The sequence below is a fragment of the Nicotiana tabacum genome, chromosome 23, assembly GCF_000715075.1.
Source record: "Nicotiana tabacum cultivar K326 chromosome 23, ASM71507v2, whole genome shotgun sequence".
NCBI lineage: Eukaryota > Viridiplantae > Streptophyta > Magnoliopsida > Solanales > Solanaceae > Nicotiana > Nicotiana tabacum.
In genome coordinates, this window is record NC_134102.1 from 126995457 (window position 1) to 127019683 (window position 24227).

At 36.9% G+C, this 24227-nt stretch overlaps 1 protein-coding gene across 1 annotated transcript; it reads right to left on the minus strand.

Annotated features, from left to right (window-relative positions):
- Positions 1-10580: 10580 nt before the first annotated feature.
- On the minus strand, positions 10581-11147 carry LOC142177374 (uncharacterized). Its single transcript, XM_075245856.1, has one exon. It carries the CDS (start codon positions 11145-11147, stop codon positions 10581-10583), a length of 567 nt encoding a protein of 188 aa, XP_075101957.1.
- Positions 11148-24227: the final 13080 nt, after the last annotated feature.

Sequence of the window (24227 nt, forward strand, 5' to 3'; positions counted from 1 at the left end):
TTTCCATCTCAATACACTAATTAAATGGTGAAAACAATGATATATTCGTATATATTGACCAAATTCCGAGTTAGAATCACTTACCCAAATATTTTTCCTTGAAAATCTGTCAAAAATCGCTTCTGCTCAAGCTCAAGTTCGTCAAAAATAGCAAATGGGACGAAATCCCCAGTTTTATAAACTTACATATCTGTCCGGGCTGGACCTCAATCATGTACCTTCGATCCTGGGGCTCGATCATGGCCCTCGATCATTGCCCTCGATCATAGACCTCGGTCATGGCCTTTGATCATGGCCCTCGACCCTGGAGCTCGATCACAACCATCGATCCTGGCTATCGATCATGGCTTCGATCTTTATTGCATTCGATCACTGGCCTTGGTCATAACCCTCGATCCTGGGCCTCGATCATGGGCCTTCGATCACTGGCCTTCGAGCCTTGCCTTCGATCATGGCTCTCGAGCCTGCCTTCGTTCCTCGGCTCAATTTCTGGGCTCGATTTCTGGCCTTCAATTTTTGGGCTCGATTGCACAGCAGAAGAAAATTTGCAGCAGCTCTTTAAGTCATATTTTTTATCCGTTAACTATCCGAAACTCATCCGAGACCCTCGGGACCTCAATCAAATACACCAACAAGTCCTAAAATATCATACGAACTTATTTGAAACCTCAAATCACATCAAACAATGCTAAAATCATGAATCATGCTCCAATTCAAGCTTAATGAAACTTAGAATTTCCAACTTTTACATTCGATGTCGAAACCTATCAAATCAAGTCCGATTGACCTCAAATTTTGCACCCAAGTCATAAATGATATAACAGAGCTATAAAAATTTTCAGAACTGGATTCCGACCCTGATATCAAAAAGTCAACTCCCCGGTCAAACTTCCAAAATTTAAATTCCTATTTTAGCAATTTCAAGCCTAATTTCACTATGGACTTCCAAATAAAATTTCGATTACGCTCCTAAGTCCAAAATCACCATACGGAGCTGTTGAAATTATCAAAATTCTATTCCGGGATCGTTTGCACATAATTTGACATCCGATCACTATTTGAACTTAAATTTTTAATTTTTCATCAAAATTTCATATCTCGGGCTAGGGACCTCAGAATTTGATTCCGGGCATACGCCCAAGTCCCAAATCACGATATGGACCTTCCGATCCGTTTGCTCAAAATATTGACCAAAGTCAACTCAGTTGAGTTTTAAAGCTCTAATTAACATTTTAATCCATTTTTCACATTAAAACTTTCCGAAAAATTTTGCGGATTGCGCACGCAAGTCGAGTAATGATAAATATTGCTTTTCGAGGTCTTAGAACACATAATTAATTATTAACTTTAAAGATGACATTTTGGGTCATCACAGTAATGCACTAAAAATATGGAATTATAGCCAAACATCAGTACCCCACACTTAAACGTTGCTCGTCCTCGAGCAATCAAACTACACTTTATATAGACACGACCATTTTAAATAATTCTCCTAACTCATCACACCAAGAATCTTTAAAATAGACTAAGCACAAGGGTGTAACATCTTCACCTCAAGATTTGACTCGCGAGTACCACGCATTATTCACAACTCACTCACTTACTCTAACATAGAGGTTAATGACATTACCTTTCCTTCATGAATCAAGTGCCCTCATACAACAAAAGAGAGTACTTACACACACAATAAAAATTTAAGAGCAATTAGGAACTCAAGATAGAAAAAAGTTCACCCACTCTCAGAAATAACATCCATATGCCACAAAAGATGCACCATAGGCTTGCCCGTACTGTACTACTCTACTAATCGAGCTCATTTAGTCTAGGATCAAGTAGGACTTTAATTGGTTGTAATGTAGGCTGCGGGTCAGGTAAGATACATTTGGATATAAGGGTGACTACACCTCCCTAAGCACTTTAATACATATATTTTAATATTTAAACCCCACACTTATGTCCAATCATAACTCCACCTTCACATCAATGTATATTAACTTCATACTTCTTTAAGCATAATTACATCAAGAGTCACCACTATCAAGGAATATTTTTCACACTACAACTACTTTTTTTTAATTTCTTTTTCAATTCAAGTGGCTTTTATTTTTTTATTTTTCAAAATAGTGCACCTTTCTCCTTATTTCATTAGTTTCACTCAAAAGCAAAACCAACCACCCCACACTTTAACTTTTACAAAGTTCATAATAATTCAAGTGCTCATGAGAGGTGAAAAGGTTCAAATAGATGGTTAATTCACACAAATGGGTAAGGCTTGTAATGTAGTTGCCAAAGAAACATGATTACAGGCTCAAAGGGTTAACTACGATATATAACAATTAAGCGGGTAAACTATATATATCTCGCTCAACAAAGAAACGCCTATATCACTTCCAAGACTGAACAACACTACTATTTCTCTTTGCAAATATACAGGGCAAGTTCTAGACATCAAATGCAATGCACAAAATAACACACAAACCTCTCACACACCTGGCACATAACTCACTCAGGATTGGACTCATCAAGACACTCTAGTCAAAGTAGTTAAGCAAAGTAAGATCATACGATTTAAGATACTTATACAAGAGTCAAAAACTGAGCCTAAGCATCATAACCAAAGTACTCACTATTCTCAAGGCATAACAAAGTCAAGAGATATTGCTTCAATTCAATTCATCTCATAGTGGCTCCTACTCCTAAAACAAATAAAACTAACTGCACTCGATTCAAATAAAACCCTTGGAAAAGAACCGCGACACAAAAAAAAAATCAAGGGGGAATTATTACACTACCTACATAGAAAATCTTTTTTTTTTCCTTTTCTTTAGACTTAAATCCCTCATGAAAACTGTCTAGGAGATCCATCATCGGGAATAGCCTAATTTTTCTACCTTTTTTTTTTAAAATTTTTATTTAAGTCATAGCTACTAAACTACTACACAACTACTAAAACAAAAATAAGAAGTTAACATTTTTCTAACATCCTACTACTAATTATCTAGAGAATTCTCCCACCCAACACTTAAAAGAGTGCAGTGTCCTCAAGCACACTATAAACAACAAGAGGATAAAAGAGACTCCCTGGTAGGCCAAAGGCCGAAGAATTAGCAGCTCACGGGATACTCAGACTTCTCCAGGTATGGTCCTTTGTGTGGGTACCTCACACTTAGTTTCAACTACCTGCTCGCTTTTGCACAGGCCTATTGGCTTTGACTCCATGTTCTTACTCCTACAAAAATACAAAAACAATACTACAAAAATAATACAATAAAAAAAATAAACAAAAATAAAAATATATAATTGGGTTGTCTCCCAACAAGCGCCTGAATTAGCGTCGCGGCACGATGCCATCACGCTCACCACTTTTCCTTTCACTTTGAGGATATAAATTTGCGCCCCTAATTTTGCATCAATTTTCCTATCACGTTCTTGAGGCGGTGGTGTAAAAATAAAGGAACCAAACACTAGGTATCGCATCTTGCACTTCTTGACCTTTAAGTGAGGGATGTTGTTTTGTCTCCTTGGTATGACAAATTTCAGAATATAAACACTTTGTTCCTCATCCATTGACTCCTCCATATGCTCAAATGGATCAATTCTCCTGTCACCAACCAAACAAAATGTTGAAAAGTATTTAGAGTGAGGTCCAGTATGCTCCAACTCCAAAACTATATTATTTTGACATCCTCAATTTTGCACTCTTCGTCAACCTTTGTATCATTAATAATATTTTGGTCGAATAGTTGGAATTTCTCTTTCCGCTCCTCAAGCTGGCCAGTATCCATAAAAATTTATTGTAGGGTATCAGATGCCACAACCTTTTTATTCAATTAAGTCTGCAGGTCATGGATATCTGAGCCAAATTGGTCTATCTCTTGCATGAGCTCAATTCGTCCTTCTATCAGCTGTTTTATCATACTTGAAAGACCATCACAAAGAAATCATGAGATTTTATCCATTGAGCATGTTCCTCTAGCCAAGATTGGCTCACTATATCTGCTTCTTCAAAATTATCTTTTGGTGGGAACTCACTCTCTTTAGCCACTTCGTCCGCATCGTCCTTCATTCTCATGATTGCTGCACTAATTCTTTGTATAGCCTTTTGATTTTTATCTTGTTGCTCGGCTACTTGCCTCATCATGTCCATAATAAGGGCAGCACGTTCCTCATCCTCCACTTCATTGCTCCTATCAAACTCATAAACATTATTAGAAACATCATAATAAGAGCTCTGAGATAGGACAACCATCCTAATGGTCACCTTGACAACCACACACATTACAAAAATTTCACTCATAATATTGAGATTCACAATTTTGCCACAAATGTGGTCCTCCACAATATGAACAGGGATCACCAAAATAAGAATAACCAATATTCGACCAATTATCATTCCAAGATGCCATATCAACAAAGATAGTAAATATTAAACTAAGATAAAAATTTAAAAACTTGAATAGACAAAGAGTAAAAATCTAATCTAGTAGACTAGTTAATTTCTATGTCCCCGGCAACGGCGCCAAAAACTTGTTGATCCTAAACGCACACGTAAGTATACGTGGTCGTACAAGTAATATAGGATTGTAAGTCTAGATATCGTACCCACAGGGACTTGTGATTAACAATCAACTAAATAAAACCCAAACAATTAATCTATTCAAGCGAATCGTAAAGTATGAATATCTAACTAAAATTTAATCTAGAGTAACAAATTAAGAGATTAAAGAAAACAATGATAAGCTTAAAGACTAATTCAATGTGAGTGAATATTCTAGAGCTATGGGTTAGCTAGCAATCCCGTTGAGTTTTTCACTTAAATCGTCTAATTAATTTGTCTGGTTTATTGGTTGACATAGTTAATATTGCTCGTAGCCTTCTCCCGAAGTACTACTCGCCTATTCAAGCTAATTTAACGCCTATATTCCTATGGAATTAGAATTAACAAGAACGCATTAATAATTCATGTATACTAACCAAGTAAGGAGATTAGGTATATTCCTATCCTAACCGCAAATCCGCCCCACTCCGAGTTAAGATCTTGATCTACTCAATCTTATATGCAATCTAGAATTTTCTTTTCCGAGTTCAATCCTAGATTCGTAGATAGTATTCAATTGGTGATCAAACAATCAAATAATTCAGCGCAAGATTGAATAAATAAACCAATATGATAAAATAGTAAGAATAATTTAAACTTCAAACTACAATTTTCATGTAACACCCAACAACTCTAGAACTAATAAACTATGAGATTAAAGGAAGAGAAGAGGAGAAAAATTAGTTGAAAGCCTCCTCCAAGCGTGGTGTTGTTGCCTCCACGTCAATTCTTGCCTCCGGTCGCAAAACTCACTTCTAAAAATGATATTTAATGACTATTTATATGTGTAGGAAAAAGATTTAGATGAAAATAATTAAGTCCAAAACCAAATAGGAGACAAAATAAATTTAAAACCGGGAACACGCGTCTCCTCGCGAGGTAAAACGCAAGAATTGAGTCTCGTTGGAGAAAGGATTGCATTTTCTATTTGCCGGAATATCGTCGGACTTCAATTTTTCGCTAGTGATTTCTCTCATTTTCTTTTTGATTTGCATTGAATTCTATTTTACTATATTCCTTTCCCAGAATTTTGTTTGTTTATGATCGGAGAGTTATAAAGTAGCGAAACCTATTTGCAACAATATTGGATTCACCTCTTCCGTTATGGCTCTCTAGTTTCTGATAAGTCTCCTTCTACTTCGACTGAGCACTCTGGTTGTGATAATTCACCCGATGACATAATTGATCATAACCATCTCATTTACATTCATCTATCTGACAATTTGGTGCTTTCACTAGTGGGAAGCGTATTCGATGGAACTGGGTATAGCGATTGGCGTATGAGTATGCTTGTTGCTCTCTCGGTTAAGAATAAGTTGTATTTCATTCAACCTGACTGTGAGAGGCCACCTCCAAATTCACCTTTCTCTCGTCAATGGGATATGTGTTTAGCATAGTGATATCATGGATCCATAATCTTCTTTCTCCAGTAATTCGGAAGAGTGTCATGTCCTCTATTGTCAACTTGCCAAAGATGTTTGGATGAAATTGGAAGACAGGTATGGTCAGCCGAGTGAAATTATGGGTTATCAGGTCAAAAATGAACTTGCCTCAATCTCTAAGGGCTCAATGAGTGTTTCTAAGTATTATGCGAGGATAAAGAGTATTTGGGACGAACTCAGCACACTGACTGGTCATACGGATTCTCACTGCACTTGTGGGGGGTGGTAGAATGGATATTCAAAAACGTGAGGAGAATCAGAGGTTCTACCAGTTTCTGATGGGTTTGAATGATAGCTATGCCAATGCTAGGACTAATCTGCTTATGATGAGTCTCTTCCCTTCTATTAACAAGTCCTACTCTCTTCTGGTGAATAATGAGCGACAACGATAAATTCAACCTCCTCCTTCCCATTTCAGCTCAGAATCTGCTTCATTCTCGGTGGGGTCTCAAAGATCTACTTTTCATCCTAAGACCACCTTTGATCTCAGGAGACATAATGTGGTATGTAGCTACTGCAACAAACCTGGGCATACAATGGAGAAATATTATAAGATACATTTCTCCCCAAATTTCAAGTTCACCAAGAGTAATAGATTTCTCAGCTTGGGACTAAGCCCTTTTACTAAGACACCAACTGCCACGGTTCCAGCTATTCAGGGGTTGACAATTGACCAATGCAACCAGCTACTTTTCTTGTTACAACAACATCATGTGTCTGATCAGTCTTCTACCTCAGTCTCCAACTTTGCTGTTTCTACGAACTTTGCAGGTATCCTTAGTTTCTTTTCTAGAAATAAGCCTAAATATTCAGTTAGTACTTTCTTGCTGTGTAAAGTTGATAAACACTCTTGGATTTTAGACTCTAGGGCTACTGATCACATGACCTCACATAGTAATCTTTTTCTAAACATTAAACCATTACCCATTCCTTACTTGGTCACCCACCCAAATGGTTATAAAGTCAAAGTAGCATGTGTTGGAGATTTACATTTATCCAATGGTACTATTCTGTCTCATGTGCTTTTGGTTCCTAGTTTTTAGTTCAACTTGATATTTGTACACAAGTTGGTTTCTCAATTGAATTGTTTGCTTATCTTCAGTTCCTTTGCCTGTTTTATACAGGACCTTTCCATGAGGAGGCATCTGGTGTTTCATAAAACACAACATGTAAAGTCTTGCACCTGCCTCCCTCGACATCGCCTATTTCACCTACTACTGCCATACAAGCCTCTGCTTTTACTTGTTCTAATATCTCTGCTTTCCCTGCTTGTGATAAGAATGATGTAGAGTATTCTGTTTCTTCTGTTCCATTTGTAAATACTCAACATTTGAATAAAATAAACATTCTTTGGCATGGTAGATTGGGGCATATTCCATTTGTTAATTTGGAATCTATTTCATCTATTTCTCCTTTACTTTCTGGTAAACATGATTTTATTTGTATTATTTGTCCAATGGCAAGGCAAACTAGATTACCCTTCCCCGATAGCACAATTCATACTAATTCAACTTTTCAATTAATTCATGTTGACACTTGGGGCCCCTATAATGTTCCTACAATAATGGCTGCAAATATTTTCTAACAATTGTTGATGATTTTACAAGAACTACTTGGACTCATTTACTGAAAGCAAAATCAAATGCATTTCCTATTCTTAAAGCTTTCATTGCCAAGGTCCACACACAATTCAATTCTAAGGTGTTGACTGTGAGATCTGATAATGCTTTGGAGTTAGGATCTAGCCCTTCAACTTTATTTTTTTTTGCTGATCAAGGGCTTATTCATCATACTTCCTGTCCCTACACCCCTCAATAAAATGGGATAGTGGAGAAAAAGCACAGACATTTACTTGAAATCTCCAGATCTCTTCTTTTCCATTCTAAAGTGCCAATAAAATACTGGGGGGAATGTGTTCTTACTACCACTAAGTTGATCAATATATTTCCTTTTAAATTGCTTCAAAATAAATTTCTTTTTGAGATGCTTTTAGTTCAGTTTCAGTTTATTCCCATTTAAGGGTATTTGGTTGTCTCTACTGTGCCTCTAAACCTCCTGTCCATAGAGATAAGTTTCCTAACAGGTCTATCCCTGCAGTTTTTAAGGGGTACCCTTTTGGGAAGAAATGTTACAAACTTCTTAGTCTAGCAACTAAAACATTCTTTGTTTCTAGAGATGTTGTTTTTCATGAGTCAGTTTTTTCTTTTGCGCTGATGTCTTCTGCTTCGCATTCCTCTTCCATGTTTTCTCCTGCCATTTTTTCTTTTGTTAATGATATTCCTCTTTGATTCAGCTATTTCTAGTTCTTCTCCCCATTCCTCTTCTACTCCTCTTTCTGATTCATCTACTTCTAGTTCTTTTCCTCATTCCTCTTTTGCTCCTACTGTTGATTCTTCTTCCAATTCAAGTTCTCCTTCCTCTTCTCCTCTTAATCCTGCACCTTTCAGTTCCTATCCCACTCCAACATCCGTTGTTTCATCTACATCAAATGAACTAACTTCTGTGCCTTTGAGAAGATCTGCCAGACCACATGCTACTCCCTCTTATCTTAATGACTATTAATGTTCTTCTATTTCTACTTCTCTCCCTTCAGGGCCTAAGTCTAGTTTCCTGTCTAAGCAACCTAGGACACAAGCAGTACTTTCTGAGCCTCACACTTATTCTCAAGCTGCTTTGGTACGTGAATGACAAGAAGCAATGAGAAAGGAATTTGAGACTCTGGAGGCTAATCATACATGGTTTGTTTACCATTACCTATTGAGAAGAAAGACATTAGGAGTAAATGGGTATATAAGATCAAGTTTAAGGTTGATGGGTCTGTAGAGAGGTATAAAGCTAGGTTAGTGGTTAGGGGTGACACACAGACTGCTGGGGTGGATTACAATGAGACTTTTTCACATGTGATTAAGATGACAACTGTCAAGTGTCTTATTGCCGTAGTTGTAAAGAAACAATAGCTTCTTTTTCAACTTGATATGAATAACGCCTTTCTTCATAGGGATTTGGATGAGGAGGTGTATATGAAATTGTCTCAGGTTTTTTTTTGTTGATTCTCCATCCAGTCCTACCCAGCCTTTTGTTTGCCAAATTCAAAAATCCCTTTATGGGCTAAAACAAGCTTCGACGCAATGGTATGCCAAACTTTCAAGTGCACTTTGTGCAAAGGTGTTTGTCCACTCTCTCAATGATTATAGTTTATTTACAAAAAGGTCTGGGGCACTCTTTGGTCATTCTTGCCATTTATATAGATGGCATTATTCTAATGGGAGATGATGCTTTAGAAGTTTCTGCTTTAAAGTCTTATCTTGATGATGCTTCAGAAGTTTCTACTTTAAAGTCTTATCTTGATGACATTATTCTGGGGCGTTTAGACTTCTCCTCCGCACGTGTCCGAACCATCTGAGCCTAGCTTCCCGCATCTTGTCATCCATCAGGGCCACACCCACCTTCTCCCGAATATCTTCATTCCTAATCTTATCCATCCTAGTGTGCCCGCACATCCACCTCAACATCCTCATTTCTATTATTTTCATCCTCTGGATATGCGAGTTCTTAACCGGCCAACACTCTGCCCCATACAACATGGCTGGTCTAACCACCGTTCTATAGAACTTAACTTTGAGCCTCAGTGACACCTTCTTGTCATATAGGACTCTAGATGCTAACCTCCACTTCATCCACTCCACCCCTATACGGTGTGCAATATTTTCGTCGATCTCCCCATCCCCCTGTATAACCGACCCAAGGTACTTGAAACTGCTTCTCTTGGGTATGACCTGTGATTCAAGCACCACGTCCATGTCCACTTCCCTCAACTCGATGCTGAACTTGCACTCTAGGTATTCTGTCTTAGTTCTGCTAAACCTGAAACCTTTAGACTCAAGGGCTTGTCTCCAAACCTCCAGCCTCTCGTTAACGTCGTCTCGCATCTCATCAATCAGAACTATGTTGTCAGCGAATAACATACACCATGGCACTTCCTCTTGAATATGGTGTGTCAGTGCGTCCATTACCAGGGCAAATAAAAATGGGCTAAGCGCAGATCCTTGGTGCAACCCCATAACAATTGAAAAATGCTTGGAGTCGCCTCCCACTGTCCTAACCCGGGTCTTAGCTCCCTCATACATGTATTTAATCGCCCTAATGTAAGCAACCGTTATGCCTTTCGCCTCCAGGCATCTCCAAAGAACCTCCCTAGATACCTTGTCATACGCTTTCTCCAGGTCAATAAACACCATGTGCAGATCCTTCTTCCTATCCCTGTAATGTTCCACCAACCTCCTAATAAGGTGGATAGCCTTCGTAGTTAAATGACCCGGCATGAACCCGAACTGGTTATCAGATACAAACACAGTTCTCCTCATCCTCTTTTCCACCACCCTCTCCCAAACTTTCATGGTATGACTTAGTAACTTGATACCCATATAGTTGTTATAATTCTAGATATCGCCTTTGTTCTTGTACAACGGTACCATCGTGCTCCACCTCCACTCGTCCGACATCCTCTTCATCCTGAGAATAATATTGAACAGCCTAGTAAGCTACTCCAAACCTTCTCTGCCCACACCCCTATAAAATTCAATCGAAATTTCATCTGGTCCGGTCGCTCTACCCCTACTCATCATTCGCATAGCCCCCACGACCTCCTCAACCCTAATGCGTCTACAGTACCCAAAGTCTCGGTGACTCACGGAATGCCCCAAAACACCTAGCATTATATCCATGTCTCCATCTTCATTCATAAGTCTATGAAAGTAAGTCTGCCATCTCCTCTTAATTTGTGCCTCTCCCATCAATACTTTGTCGTCCTCATCTATGATGCATCTCACTTGGTCCAGATCCCGAGCCTTCCTATCTCTAGCCTTGGCCAATCGGAAGAGCTTTTGATCCCCGCCTTTGTCCGCCAGTTCCTCGTACGGACGAGCAAACACAACAGTCTTAGCCTCTGTGACTGCCAACTTCGCCTCCCTCCTAGCTACCTTATACCTTTCTATGTTCGTTCTCCTCTCCTCCCCGTCTGTGCTCCCTACTAACATCAGGTATGCTGCCTTCTTCTCTTCCACTTTGCCTTGGACCACTTCATTCCACCACCAGTCGCCTTTGTGCATGTTAGTGTATCCTTTCGAGACCCCCTAATACCTCTTTTGCCACCTCCCTAATAAAGTCTGCCGTCATCGCCCACATAGAACTCGCGTCCCCGCTACTCGTCCAGGCTCCTACTGTCGATAACCTCCTCTCCAATTCCTGAGCTTTATCCTTAATCAAGGCTCCCCACCTAATCCTCAGTCGTCCTCGTGCCGATCTCTTCTTTCTCTTAATCACGATGCCGACGTCCATCACCAAGAGCCTATGCTGCGTCGCGAGGGTCTCCCCCGGAATAACCTTGCAGTCCTTACACAACCCTCTATCACACCTCCCAAGGAGGATGTAGTCAACTTGGGTCCTCGCCACCGTACTTTGGAAAGTAACTAAATGCTCTTCCCTCTTCGAAAAACTAGAGTTTGCAATCGCCAGCTCAAATGCCTCCGCAAAATCCAACAACGAAGTACCTCTTCCATTCCTAACCCCAAAGCCAAAGCCTCCTTACACCATGCCATACCCATCAGAAGTCGACCCAATATGACCATTGAAATCTCCTCCTATAAATAACCTCTCAACAAGCGGGATACTATGCACAACCTCATCCAACGCTTCCCAAAAGTGCCTTTTGACCTCCTCATCCAAGCCTGCATGCGGTGCGTAAGCGCTAATTACATTTAGAGTGCACTCCCCAACCACTAGCTTAATAGTCATTAATCTATCACTCACGCGCCTGACCGCTACCACTGACTCTCGAAGCTCCCTGTCCACCAAAATACCCACTCCATTCTTACCCTTTGTGACTCCAGAGTACCACAACTTATACCCGTCCGCATCTCTCGCCCTCGATCCTACCCACCTAGTCTCCTGGACACAAGCTATATTAACCTTCCTTCTCTGAAGAATCCTTGCTAACTCCATAGACTTACCCGTCAGTGCTCCTACGTTCCATGACCCAATTCTCAACCTAGATGCTCGCTTGTTCCCCTTACTCCCATTGCCTCCCGTCCCACCCCCTGTGCCCCGCCCCGCCCCCCGCCCCACCCGAGAACATGACCTTACTCTACCATCCCATATCTCAGCCACTATACGAACGACAGACTAGGGGAAATCGCTAACCCAAAAATAGGCAAAAGACCAATCTAGAAGAAAACGATAAGTAGCTACATGCACACAGATATTATGATTATACTAATGCGACTGAAATGGCACCAATTTAATTAATACAATGAAGAGAGAGAGAGTGAGGCAGGAGGTACCAACTCCCGATCGAAGAACCTGGATATTTGCCGCCTTTGCTGCCACTTCTTCACGACAATCACCGGAAAAGGTCACCAGACAGTTGGACGTAGTGGTTGTTGCTCGCCGGAGCCGCCTGAAAAGTTGAGGGACATGGAACTTCTGAAGAGATGACTGTTACATTCTAGATCTGTTATATGAATACAAATGTGTTGAGGTATCTCTAGTGGTTTCTCCTCTGAATCTTACTCTGAAATTAAAATGTAATGATGGAGATTTGCTTCCCAATCCGGAGCTGTACAAAAGTCTTATTGGGAAATTCAATTTCCTTACTCATACAATACCTGACTTGAGCTTTGCTATACATCATCTCAGTCAGTTCCTTCAATCTCCCAGGCTTCCTCATTATTTTGCTGTCCTTCACTTGCTACGCTATCTCAACGAGATTTTTGATTATGGTATATTTTATAATAACTCTTCAGACTTTGCTTTACATGGTTATTGTGATAGTGATTGGGCTGCTTGCCTTGATTCACGCAAGTCTGTTACTGGTTTCTTTGTATTTCTTGGTGGGAGTCATGTATCTTGAAAGTCGAAGAAATAATCCGTTATTTCTCTTAGCAGTATTGAAGTTGAATACCATGCTTTGAGTAAGCTGGTCGTAGAGTTAACTTGGTTGACTCGCTTATTGGAAGATTTGGGTGTAGAAGAAGTGACCCATGTATCTGTGTTTTGTGATAATTTATCAGCCTTGCATATTATGCGTAATCCTATGTTCCACAATCGTACTAAGCATATTGAGGTTAATTGCCATTTTGTACGAGGAAAGCTCTCTGATGGTCTTATTGCTCTGCTTCTGGTCAGCAGTAAAAATCAGTTGGTTTATATATTGACTAAGCCCCTTACTAGCTTAGCACATCACGACTTTCTCTCCAAGTTGAATGTGCTTCCCCCCTCTAACTTGCGGGGTGGGGGAGGGGGGGTGTTGGCTGATAAAGGCCCATCTGTTAAGTTAGCAGATATCTAGTTAGGGCCCTATTATATTTATTACTTAGTTATATAGTTTAGCCCAAGATGGTAATAGAGTAGTGTAATCATTTTATTTGGTACTGGTTTGAGTTGTAAATACCCGATCCAAAATTGACTTTGTATATAATAGAGTAGATCTGACTCTGGAAGGTTCGGATGCTCAATTTTCACATTTTACACAAAATATCTCACCTCCGTTCTTTATTCCTCCTTATGATTTTGATTTCTCTCTTCAGAACATTGGGATTATGATGAGTTTAACAGATGCCAATGATAATTATCAATTGTTATCTTGGGTAACACTATCTGGGCCTCAAGATGAAGGGGGAATTGGGCAAATGACTATTTGTGATACCACACTGGATACATTGTTGTTGTCGTTATTATTGAATTATTCATCCAATTAAGGCAATATAGAAAGCTGGTCAATACATATATCCCCCTGTCCAATTTATGTGTCATAGTTTGTATTTTCATAGTTAAACTTCTAAATTTTGACCATGAATTCTTATATAGAATTTTATAATTTTTTTTACATATTTAAAAATTGCATAAAAGTATTACAAGTCACATTAATTAATAATTTAAAATATTTAAAAAGGCATATAAAAATTACGGTTAAAAGAAAAATCGTATTGCTTTTTAAATACCACAAAAAGTCAAAAACAATTGACAAAAAGAGGAGGGTCCCAAAAAATAATGACCACAATTATTTTTTGCGGGACTATACTCCACTTATCTAAATACAACTTTAGTCTCATAATATTGTCTTTCCATACAAAAAGATAATCCACAACATATTTTTAACAAGTACTTAAAAATTCAAATTCTGAATTTCTGTCAATAATCATGATAAATGGAAATGTGCTAAACATTGAGACGAATGCCCATCCACGTTTGCTCTTCGACTAACTTTAGATTGTATTTGGGATTTGGGAACTGGGCCTAGGGTTGTTATCTTTGGGGAAAGTGCACAGACAGTCATTCTTAAGAATGTTTTTTAGAAATTAGTCAGTACTTATTTTGTCTTGAAATTTTAAGAAGAATTAACTCAAATAGCCGTCCACCCAACCGCTTAAATTAGAAATAGCCCGCGGAGGTATAATATATGCATAATTTATATATTATGTGTATAATTATATATAATCAATATATAATCTATGTGCATGACTAGAAAAAGTAAATAACGAATATGGGTGACTATTTGTGTAAAGATCACAAATTTTAAACTAAAAATTAAATTTAGGACAATTCAAGATATTTTTGTCCTGAAAAAATGAACTGAAAAACTGAAGTTCAGGACGCAATGACTACCTAAATACCAATCCTTTAAAGTGGTTACTAAGTGTCATTTCTACGTTACCTTTTAGGGTTGGGTAAGTTTAGGTTAGGATTTTGGATTGCAAGTTGTATTTATAGAAGTTCAGTAAGTCCGATAAATTTTGTAATTTTGCATTTAAAATGTATGACTAACATTTTCCATTTAAGAGTGAAAGTAGGACACGATCAGTAAAAAGCTCAAATTAAATATGGAATTGTATTACTTCTAAACTTGTTGGATCTGAAACAGATTCCAAGTATAATGGGTAGATAAGCCTCGATCACTAAAATTTTGCAAGACATACAATTGGGACCCAATGTTCCACTTGTCACGTTATAAATAGATGTGGACCTATCTATATGATAAGAGAGTCACCGGACCCCGTAAACTTTGAGAAAATTTTTGTTTATATATATATATAACAGATTTATATTTGATTAGGCATCCTGAAACATAAAAGCTCGTTGGGGGCACTAGTCGAATTTACTACTTGCTTTTGTTTTCGTGAGGGATGTCCTAGGTTGGAATCCCTGACTCCCTCACATTCCTTAAGTAGGTTTATATTTTTAGATAAAATATTAACTGCATCCTAGATTTTTATTTATTTATGTTTTGCCTTTTTGCCTTTTTACCTTTTTTTTTTATTTTTTATTTTTTTATTTTTTTATTTTTACCCCAACCCTTTTTTTCTTTTGATTTTTTTCATTGCCTTTTTGTTTTGTGTAAACTCCTGCCTTAAAGCTCCAAATCACTTTCATACCCAACTTCACATCCTAACTCATTTACACATGTCAGTCATCACAGAGAGTTCATCGGCATCCGGCGGGACCCAATAATTATCGGTAAAGTTTTTAACTTCGTCTATATTAAAGATAATAGCACCCCGCCATCTTCAAATCTTAGGCCCGCCTCTAACTATATTTACAACTATGGATAGTAATTCATTTTTCTCATTTAAACAACTATTCTTCTGCTCCATTCTCCTCGAACATGAATATATTGTATGACCTGTCACACCAGAGTTTCAGCTTCTCTCCTTTTGCCTTGAAATACCCTCTTATTCCTTTCTTACCACAGATAGTATGCACACACAGCTATACACATTCAGTAGATCTCTGCTTTGGCATTTTTTCTGTTCAAAACAGTATGGCCCATGCTTGCTCCTCTTCCCATCCCAGTACCTGCCTCATAATACCTTGCCACCTGAGCAATTTAGTCCATATTGAAGCAGTAAAAGAACACTTGAAAAATAAGTGGCTAACAGATTCGTCTTCAACTTCACATAAATGGCATATTGGATTATTAGTCACCCCCAATGTACCAATCTACCTCTAGTATATAGTCTTCCATGAGCCACCATTCTTAGTAAAAATCCACTTTGGACATTCTAGGTTATTGCAAACTAGTCTCCTCCATGGGACTTTTTCGAATTCTCCTCTTAATCTTGTGTATAACTTTCTGATAGAGAATTGCTATAGCTCCATAAGGTCATCAAAGCAATACCCTACCTGCTCCAGATACTCTTTATCCTTAAGAATCTTTCTCACCATCCATGATAATTGTTTATTGGCCAAATACTCAAGTAGACCCTTGAACTTGTCCATTCTTTCCATTTTGACACTTAAACTAAGTGTTGTTACTATTGAATACTTGAACTCAAGCTCAACTATATCTATTAAATACACATGGATGACATGGCACAGTACATGTGAAGTATCAAACTTGAGCGCAGGAGGGCCAGAAAAAACCTCATCCACCCACCAATACCAATTTCACTGCCGCCTACCAAACATCCACTTTCCGATAAGGAGAAACAGAAACAGAAATAGAAAAGTTATAACTCCACTGCTGTCCCACTCCACCCAGCGCTCATCACCCTCGACCTTCTAGTTATCTCTATACCATTACAGTTACCCCTTGTCCTCTTTATTCAAACTGTAAGGTTGGATATGTTGCCATCTCCATTTCACTCCATTTCTCTTTCTTTATATTCCTCTTGGATAGGTGTCATAACTTAGGAGGAATTTCTTATGAGCGAGATGGTTGACTTTTATTCTAGTGGGTATATTTCCTTTATATATGCAACAGATATGAAATTGATTCATTATCTTAAATCATTAAGCTTGTCGCCTTTGGCTGAATCAAATAACGTGAACTTTCTAACAAAATTGGTAATCTAGAGCAAAAATGAGAAATGAATTCCTCATCCATCTGTGAGCAAAACAATTGGGGTCTAGCATCGAGCTAATTTTGAAAGAATTGTTTGATCGTATAATAATGAAATGGTGTTGTAGGGATTTTGGGCAGAAAATAATATTGTAGATCAAAGAGGCTTTCTCTCTCTTTTTCTTTTCAAAAAATATTTCGGATGAAAATTATTTACACCTCTCTATTTTGCTTTAAAAATCAAATCCCCCCTCAATATTAAACAACAGTTATTCTCCCCCTTTTATACTATTGACTTTTTAAGATACCTATTTTACCCTTAGATATCAACCTTTGTCTTTATTTTCTTTACTTTTAAAATCAGGACATTTTGCTTTCATTTTTTGTAAAATTCATATAATAAAAATACCTGTAGAAAGAAGAAAAACTATTTCTTAGACGAAAAAAGAAGAGTACAACAACAACAACAACATACCCAGTCTTATCCCATACCGTGGAGTGTGGAGAGTATAGTGTGTATACATACATTACCCCTACCTTGTGAGGATAGAGAGGTTGTTTCCAATAGACTTTCGGCTCAGGAAAGTATAAGCACCACATTAATGAAAATATAGACAAGAAGGGACAGTACCAAAAAGCCATATAAAAGCAGAATAAAAATAACAAGATATTAAGGTAATCAACAATGAAAGAAAATAATGATTAGTCATAAAAATATGCTGCCCACAGAAAGCGAGACTGCGTGCCAATACTACTGTTATGAACACTCTAGACTACCTACTCTAATATCCTAATCCTTTACCTCCATACCTTCCTATCAAGGGTCATGTCCTCGATCAGCTAAAGTTGCGCCATGTCTTGCCTAATCACCTCTCCCTACCTCTTCTTTGGCCTACCTCTACCTCTCCATAGGCCCTCCAATGTCAATCTCTAACACCTCCTCGCCGGGGCGTCTGTGCACCTTCTTCTCATATGACTAAACCACCTAAGATGCGCTTCCCCCATCTTGTCCTCAATAGGGGCCACACCCACCTTGTCGCGAATAACCTCATTTCTGAAGCGAGTTTTCATTTTATCCATCCTATCCCAATACGATGTGTGATATCTTCATCAATCTCCCCATTCCCCTGAATAATAGACCCAAGGTACTTAAAACTCCCTCTCCTAGGGATGACCTACGAGTCCAGCCTCACCTCCCCTTCCCCCCTTGAGTCTCGCCACTGAACTTACACTCCAAGTATTCTGTCTTGGTCCTGCTCAACTTAAAACCTTTAGATTCCAAGGTCTACCCCCATATCTCTAATTGCACGTTCACAGTATCTCGTGTCTCGTCAATCAATACAATATCATCTGCAAGTAGCATGCACCATGACACCTCCTCTTGGATGTGGTACGTCAGTACGTCCATCACTAGAGCAAACAAAAAAGGGTTGAGTACCGACCCAAGATGCAACCCCATCATAACCGGAAAATGGTTTGAGTCCCCACCCACCATCCTCACTCAGGTCTTTACTCCATCATACATGTCCTTAATCAACCTAACGTAGGCAACAAGTACATCTCTAGCCTCTAAACATTTCCATAAAAGTAATATGCTCTATAGTGAAATAAATGAGCAGAATAAAAATAATTTTATTTTATTTTTGTAACAATCGAAGATCTAATATATATTTATAAAGTGACAATAAAAGTGAGTAAATTTTTTATAAATATATTTCAATGCAAGTAATACAAAATAATTAATAAAAATAGAGATAAATTTATAACATAATTCTATATAGATAACTGAGTTTTGATCGTCATTAATAAAATAAAAATTGAAATAAATTTTATAACAGAATTCTAAAAGATTATCTATTTATATTGTAAATGCTTCCTAAATTATAATTCAAAAATTATTTCATTAATAACGATCAAACTCATTTATCTATATAGATGATAGGGAGAAACTTAAATATATCCGTATGCCCACACACACACACACACACATAATGCACGTAATATTTTATATAACAATCATAAAAAATATCGTTAGATTTTGTAATAAAATTATAAAAAGATTATTTTACTTATAATGTTAATGAACTTAAGTAAAAATCTATACTAAGATAGAAAATTATTTAAATTATAGGTAATATGTCTTGGTTAAAAAATAAAATATTATTCTATATAATATAAAAAGGTATTATATAGATGGAGAATTAAAATGTAAAGGGCAAAATTGATATTGTATTGGATAAGAGGAGGAGAATGACTATTGTTTAAAGTTAAGGGGGGAGTTTGATTTTTAGAGCAAAGTTGGAGGGTGTAATTGATTTTCACCTAAAAAATTCCACCTGTCACCAAATGATTCGCTAGTTTTGTCATGCCAGAGTGTGTGCATTGAATAAGAGGAGGAGAATGACTATTGTCTAAAGTTAAGGGGGGAGTTTGATTTTTAGAACAAAGTTGGAGGGTATAATTGATTTTCACCTAAAAAATTCCACCTGTCACCAAATGATTCGCTAGTTTTGTCATGCCAGAGTGTGTGAAACTCACGCACTTAGTTTTTGTGAAAGATTCTGTGTAAAGTGTCTAATTGGTACACTGCAGTTTGAGTTTAGGTGCCCAACAGATCATAGTCTTAGCTCCAGTTTTCAAATGAAATTCTTTGACAAGTTTAAGGGGCTGTTTGTATATTCAGCCTTGTTTATTTGTTTAGCACACACGGCCCCAAACAGGTTTGACTTTTATATAATAAGTATGCGCCCATTGAATCCAAAGTATATCTTTTTTCTCGCAGAGATTCCAATAATGTTTGCAAATTGCGACGTTATTTCACAATGCTATATCTGTTACATTTAAACCACCAGCAGACTGACATACACACCTTGTCCCAAGCTAATAAAACTTTTTTACTTAGCTCATCCCCCCACCCCTGGTCCACAAAAATTTCCTGCACACAGCTTTTACTAATGCAAAGTATTTTTCCTACGCAGGGAGAATCTAGCTTATTAAAAGCATCCTTTTAAGCGATGATGAATGTTTGCTTAACTCATTGCTAGAAGTTTCAGTTGCAACAAAACAAATATATCAGGGCCATGTTTGGAGCTGGCAAATGTTCATCAATAAAGTGGGATCTATTTCTATGCTCTTGCTGAAGCTGATATGGTGCACAAATGTGAAAGGCCTTACAGTTGCTTTAGTCTTTTTAGCAATTACTATATGAATTGTATGCAGAGTAGCTGTATTGTATTGTTCTACACATTTCAAGAATAGAAACATATACCCAGACGCGTATTTAGAATTTTTGGAACATGAGCGCACCACTACGTCTAATTGGAACAAATAAATATCATGTCACAATGCAACGATATCCCTGTATATGATTTAATCTTGAAACTTATAATCCGAAATGCATGTAATGGAAGGAAGTGTAATCCCCTTTTGGTAATAGAATGATGGTATAACCCAAGTTGAGGGGCAAATAGGACTAACGGAAATGCCATTAAAAAATGATCGAACTTTTCCATCGTGAAGACTGTAAACCCCCATATCTCTGCCACCCCCTCCGAGATGGGAAAATAACTCTCTCCAAGTATAAGTAAAATAGACGCAATTAGGCTTCACTCCTACAAACTTAGAAGAGCCAACAGAAATTGATGCATTACACCCCAAAATAATTGCTCCATCTCCCAAGATTTCAATCTCTTTTGCTTCTCCTTTGATTACATCTAGCTCCCAGACTCGAAATTTATAGGTCTCATACACATAATCAGGTCCATTTGGTTCCACTGTTTCAGCAAATTGTGCGACAAATAAAAGTGTACCTGATACTTCAACTAAGTAGAAGTGAGTTCCATATCGCGACAACATATTATCATATATCTCAACAGCCAAACGGAGTTCTATAACTAGCTTAGGAAATCATCAATACATAATCGGAAGTTAGGGAAGGGTTAGCAGATAACACAGCTCTGTCGATCATCACAAAGAGATCTTCTGGCTTCGGATCTTCCCAATCTCTCAAGCCAGTATGTGGAGGAAGCTGTATTTGGGTGCGAGAAAAAGGATGCAACAACGTCATCTCTCCAATACCTGTATACTGCACGGTGCAAAGCCATCCCTGCGTTGAAACACACACTCGCCCTTTAGCTTCTGGGAGAAACACTTTACCTAAAATTTTCTCCTGAGTAAAATTCTCAGTAATCGTCATCTTTATCAGCAGCCAACATAAGCAAAGGAAGTTGGGGAGATAACATATCAAAATTTTCTTTGGTACCAACACTTAGCTATGATTTACAAACACCACCAAATTTAACAAAGTCTTCCATCACCGTAATACGCTTTGCTATGGTAACAAGTAGATCTATTGGAAGTTCTAACCACTTTGCCATACCTTCAGTAAGGGAAAAGGGCAAAGAAAATACAGTATGTACTAATGAATTTCCTTCTGTCTAGCCTTCAGCGAAGATTTATACTACGTACGCTTAACAAGTATATTCCACTTCGGACAAGAATCTGGAATCCAAAAAAAGAAAAAAAGGTTTTCTGTTTATGTTAAACCCAGTTCGAGTTGACTTTGGACTTAATTAGATTCGGTTACAGAACAATCTCTTGCTGCCCTTAACCTGTCACACTACTAGAAATTCGGCAAAAATCGACCAAGGTCGACCGATTTGGTCGGTCAAAAAACCGACCAAATTTTTTAAAAAAAAATTAATTTTTTTTTTTACGAAACCGACCAACTTTGGTCGGTTTTCTTTGGCGCAAAAATGCGAAAAACTATTTTTGAGTCCCGCGAAATTTATGTTTCAAGAAACCGACCAACTTTGGTCGGTTTTTCAATTAAAATAAATAAAAATTAATATTAAAAAAACCGACCAAAATTGGTCGGTTAATTCGACGGGTCATTTAAAAAAACCGACCAACTTTGGTCGGTAATTTTACTTTTTAATAAAACCGACCAACTTTGGTCGGTTATTTTCGTGCGAAAATACAATTAAAGAGTATAAATCAAATAAAAGACAGTCTTAAAACAAAATGTACCAATGGTCTAGTGGTAGAATAGTATCCTGTCACAGTACAGACCCCAGTTCTATTCCTAGATGGTGAATCTTTTTATTACATAATTAAAATACCGACCAACTTTGGTCGGTTTTTTTTGCAATATTTATTTTTTGAATTTAATTGACCGACCAAAGTTGGTCGGTAATTTCCAACCAACTTTGGTCGGTATTCCTTTCCGACCACAAAAATACCGCCCACACGTAAATGGTCGCGTTTTGGTCGGTTTTTGGCCATTACCGACCAACGTTGGTCGATTTTTACCGGATTTCTAGTAGTGCCAACTGCGCTATGTATAATCAAAATGAGAAATTTTAAATTAATTTATTTTTAAATAATAATAAAAAGTACTTATTTAAATAGACTAAAAGAAAGATAAATATAAAACGTTCATATTCTAATGTGTTAAGTTGTTTTTGAAAACTAAAAAAAATTGAAACGAGTTGGCCTCCTACCATAAATTTTACTTTGGACAATATAGTAACTTATTTATTTCTCTAATATTTTAGAACTATAAAATCAACTAAAATTTTACTTGAAATCCTAATATTTAGGTTTACAATCAATAAAGATTTTGCATATAATAGAACTTTCAAATCAACCACTATTTTGTCAACTCCGAATTTGGTAAGTTACCGCCGCTAAGGAGAAATTCTAATTTGCAGTGGATTCTAAGTGATAGAATCCATTTATATGTCCTCTATAAAAACTTGAATAAAAACGAAATATGATTGTACATGCGATTTGCGTATAATACAGAGTTTTTACCTCTTTTTTATATCTCAAGTTATTTTTTTCCCAATATTGACGTGATTTTATATTTAATTAAAATCAATGATTTTCTAATAAAGCGATTTTGGTTTATGTTGCAGTGCATTCAACGGCATAATTCATCAATAATGTTTTTCAAAAAAAAAAAAAAACTAGGAAAAGATTGTGTTTAAGTTGGCTGTGAGCCTGTGACAATCGTTTTTTTTTTTTTTTTTTTTTTTTGGTGACAATCTTTGTTTTGTTGAGAGTTCCAGATACCATGACTCGTGAGTAATGTCGTCACTGATTACTCTACAGCCATTGATTGCATGATCAACTTATTTCTAGTTAAAGTCACTAATATATCTAAATTTTTATTTATGATTGAATTTAGAAAATTAAACACTTTGCAGTCATAACTTTTGCTTGTGCATCGTGTCTTGAACATATGATAAGTCTAAAATAAGTTTACTGATTTTCAGTGCTAAATCTAAAAAAGATATCCTAATTTTGCTTATTTCACATGAATTCTTTCATGTAGTATAATAATTTTTGTCGAAAAGATGAAGTACATACCAAAAAGTAATTGTCTCCATTTTTTCATGTTGAAAAATCTATGTTTAAGCATTTTGGACAAGCCGTAAATACTGTGGGAATATCCATCTTTCTACGGGTGATTTAATTTCCTTAATCACTTGAATTTTGGTAATTTAATTTCTTTAACTATGTAGAGTTATGTTCACTTAAAATTTTGGTAATTAGGGACAAAAAGTTACTCCTTTTCTTTAATTTTTATTTTATAACTCCCATATTATTTAAAATTAATATTTTAACTATATATCATTAATATAGGCACACTTGCAAAGCGTGTAATGCTCTCTGGATTGATTAGAAGATTCTTTCAGTTGGCTAGAATTTGTTATTTGTACGAAACTAGATCTTGTGGAATCATATTTAATTTTTGACGCTATATTCTGTACCTTGCTAAAAACCCGATCCTTGTATCTATCTATGTCTATATTATATCAAAAACACGAAGACTCTTAGTAAAATGATGTTTGGCTATTTACCCTGTAAAAATAAAATTCACACAGGACAGAAATATATTTAATATTCTAATATTTTGAACTTTAAATCAATAAAATTTTGTGTATTAAATCATTCCTTATTTTAACTCTATATTTGTAAAAGAAAAGTAATAGTGGAAAAATCAAAATAGGAAACTTTCGTGTACTTAGAATTCCTTTTTAGGTCTAGGAGTCTTTATTCTTAGTTACTTTTCATGGCAGAAAGGTCCCTTGCGCCTTCTATTATAATTGGAGTAATTACCGTCTCTTGCTTCTATTGTAATTAGAGCTATTTCCTATCTTGCTTGTTTTTTCGTAGTAAAAATAAAAAAGAAAAATAAAGGAAGACCAAGTAGGAAAGTATAGCTAAAATCGATAATGTCGTCGACATTCGTTCAATTTTCCTTATTCTTAATTATAAATTTACAACCACTCATTGAGTTAAAATAAATTATGCTATATAATTTAAATATCTTAGAAAAAATAAAAAC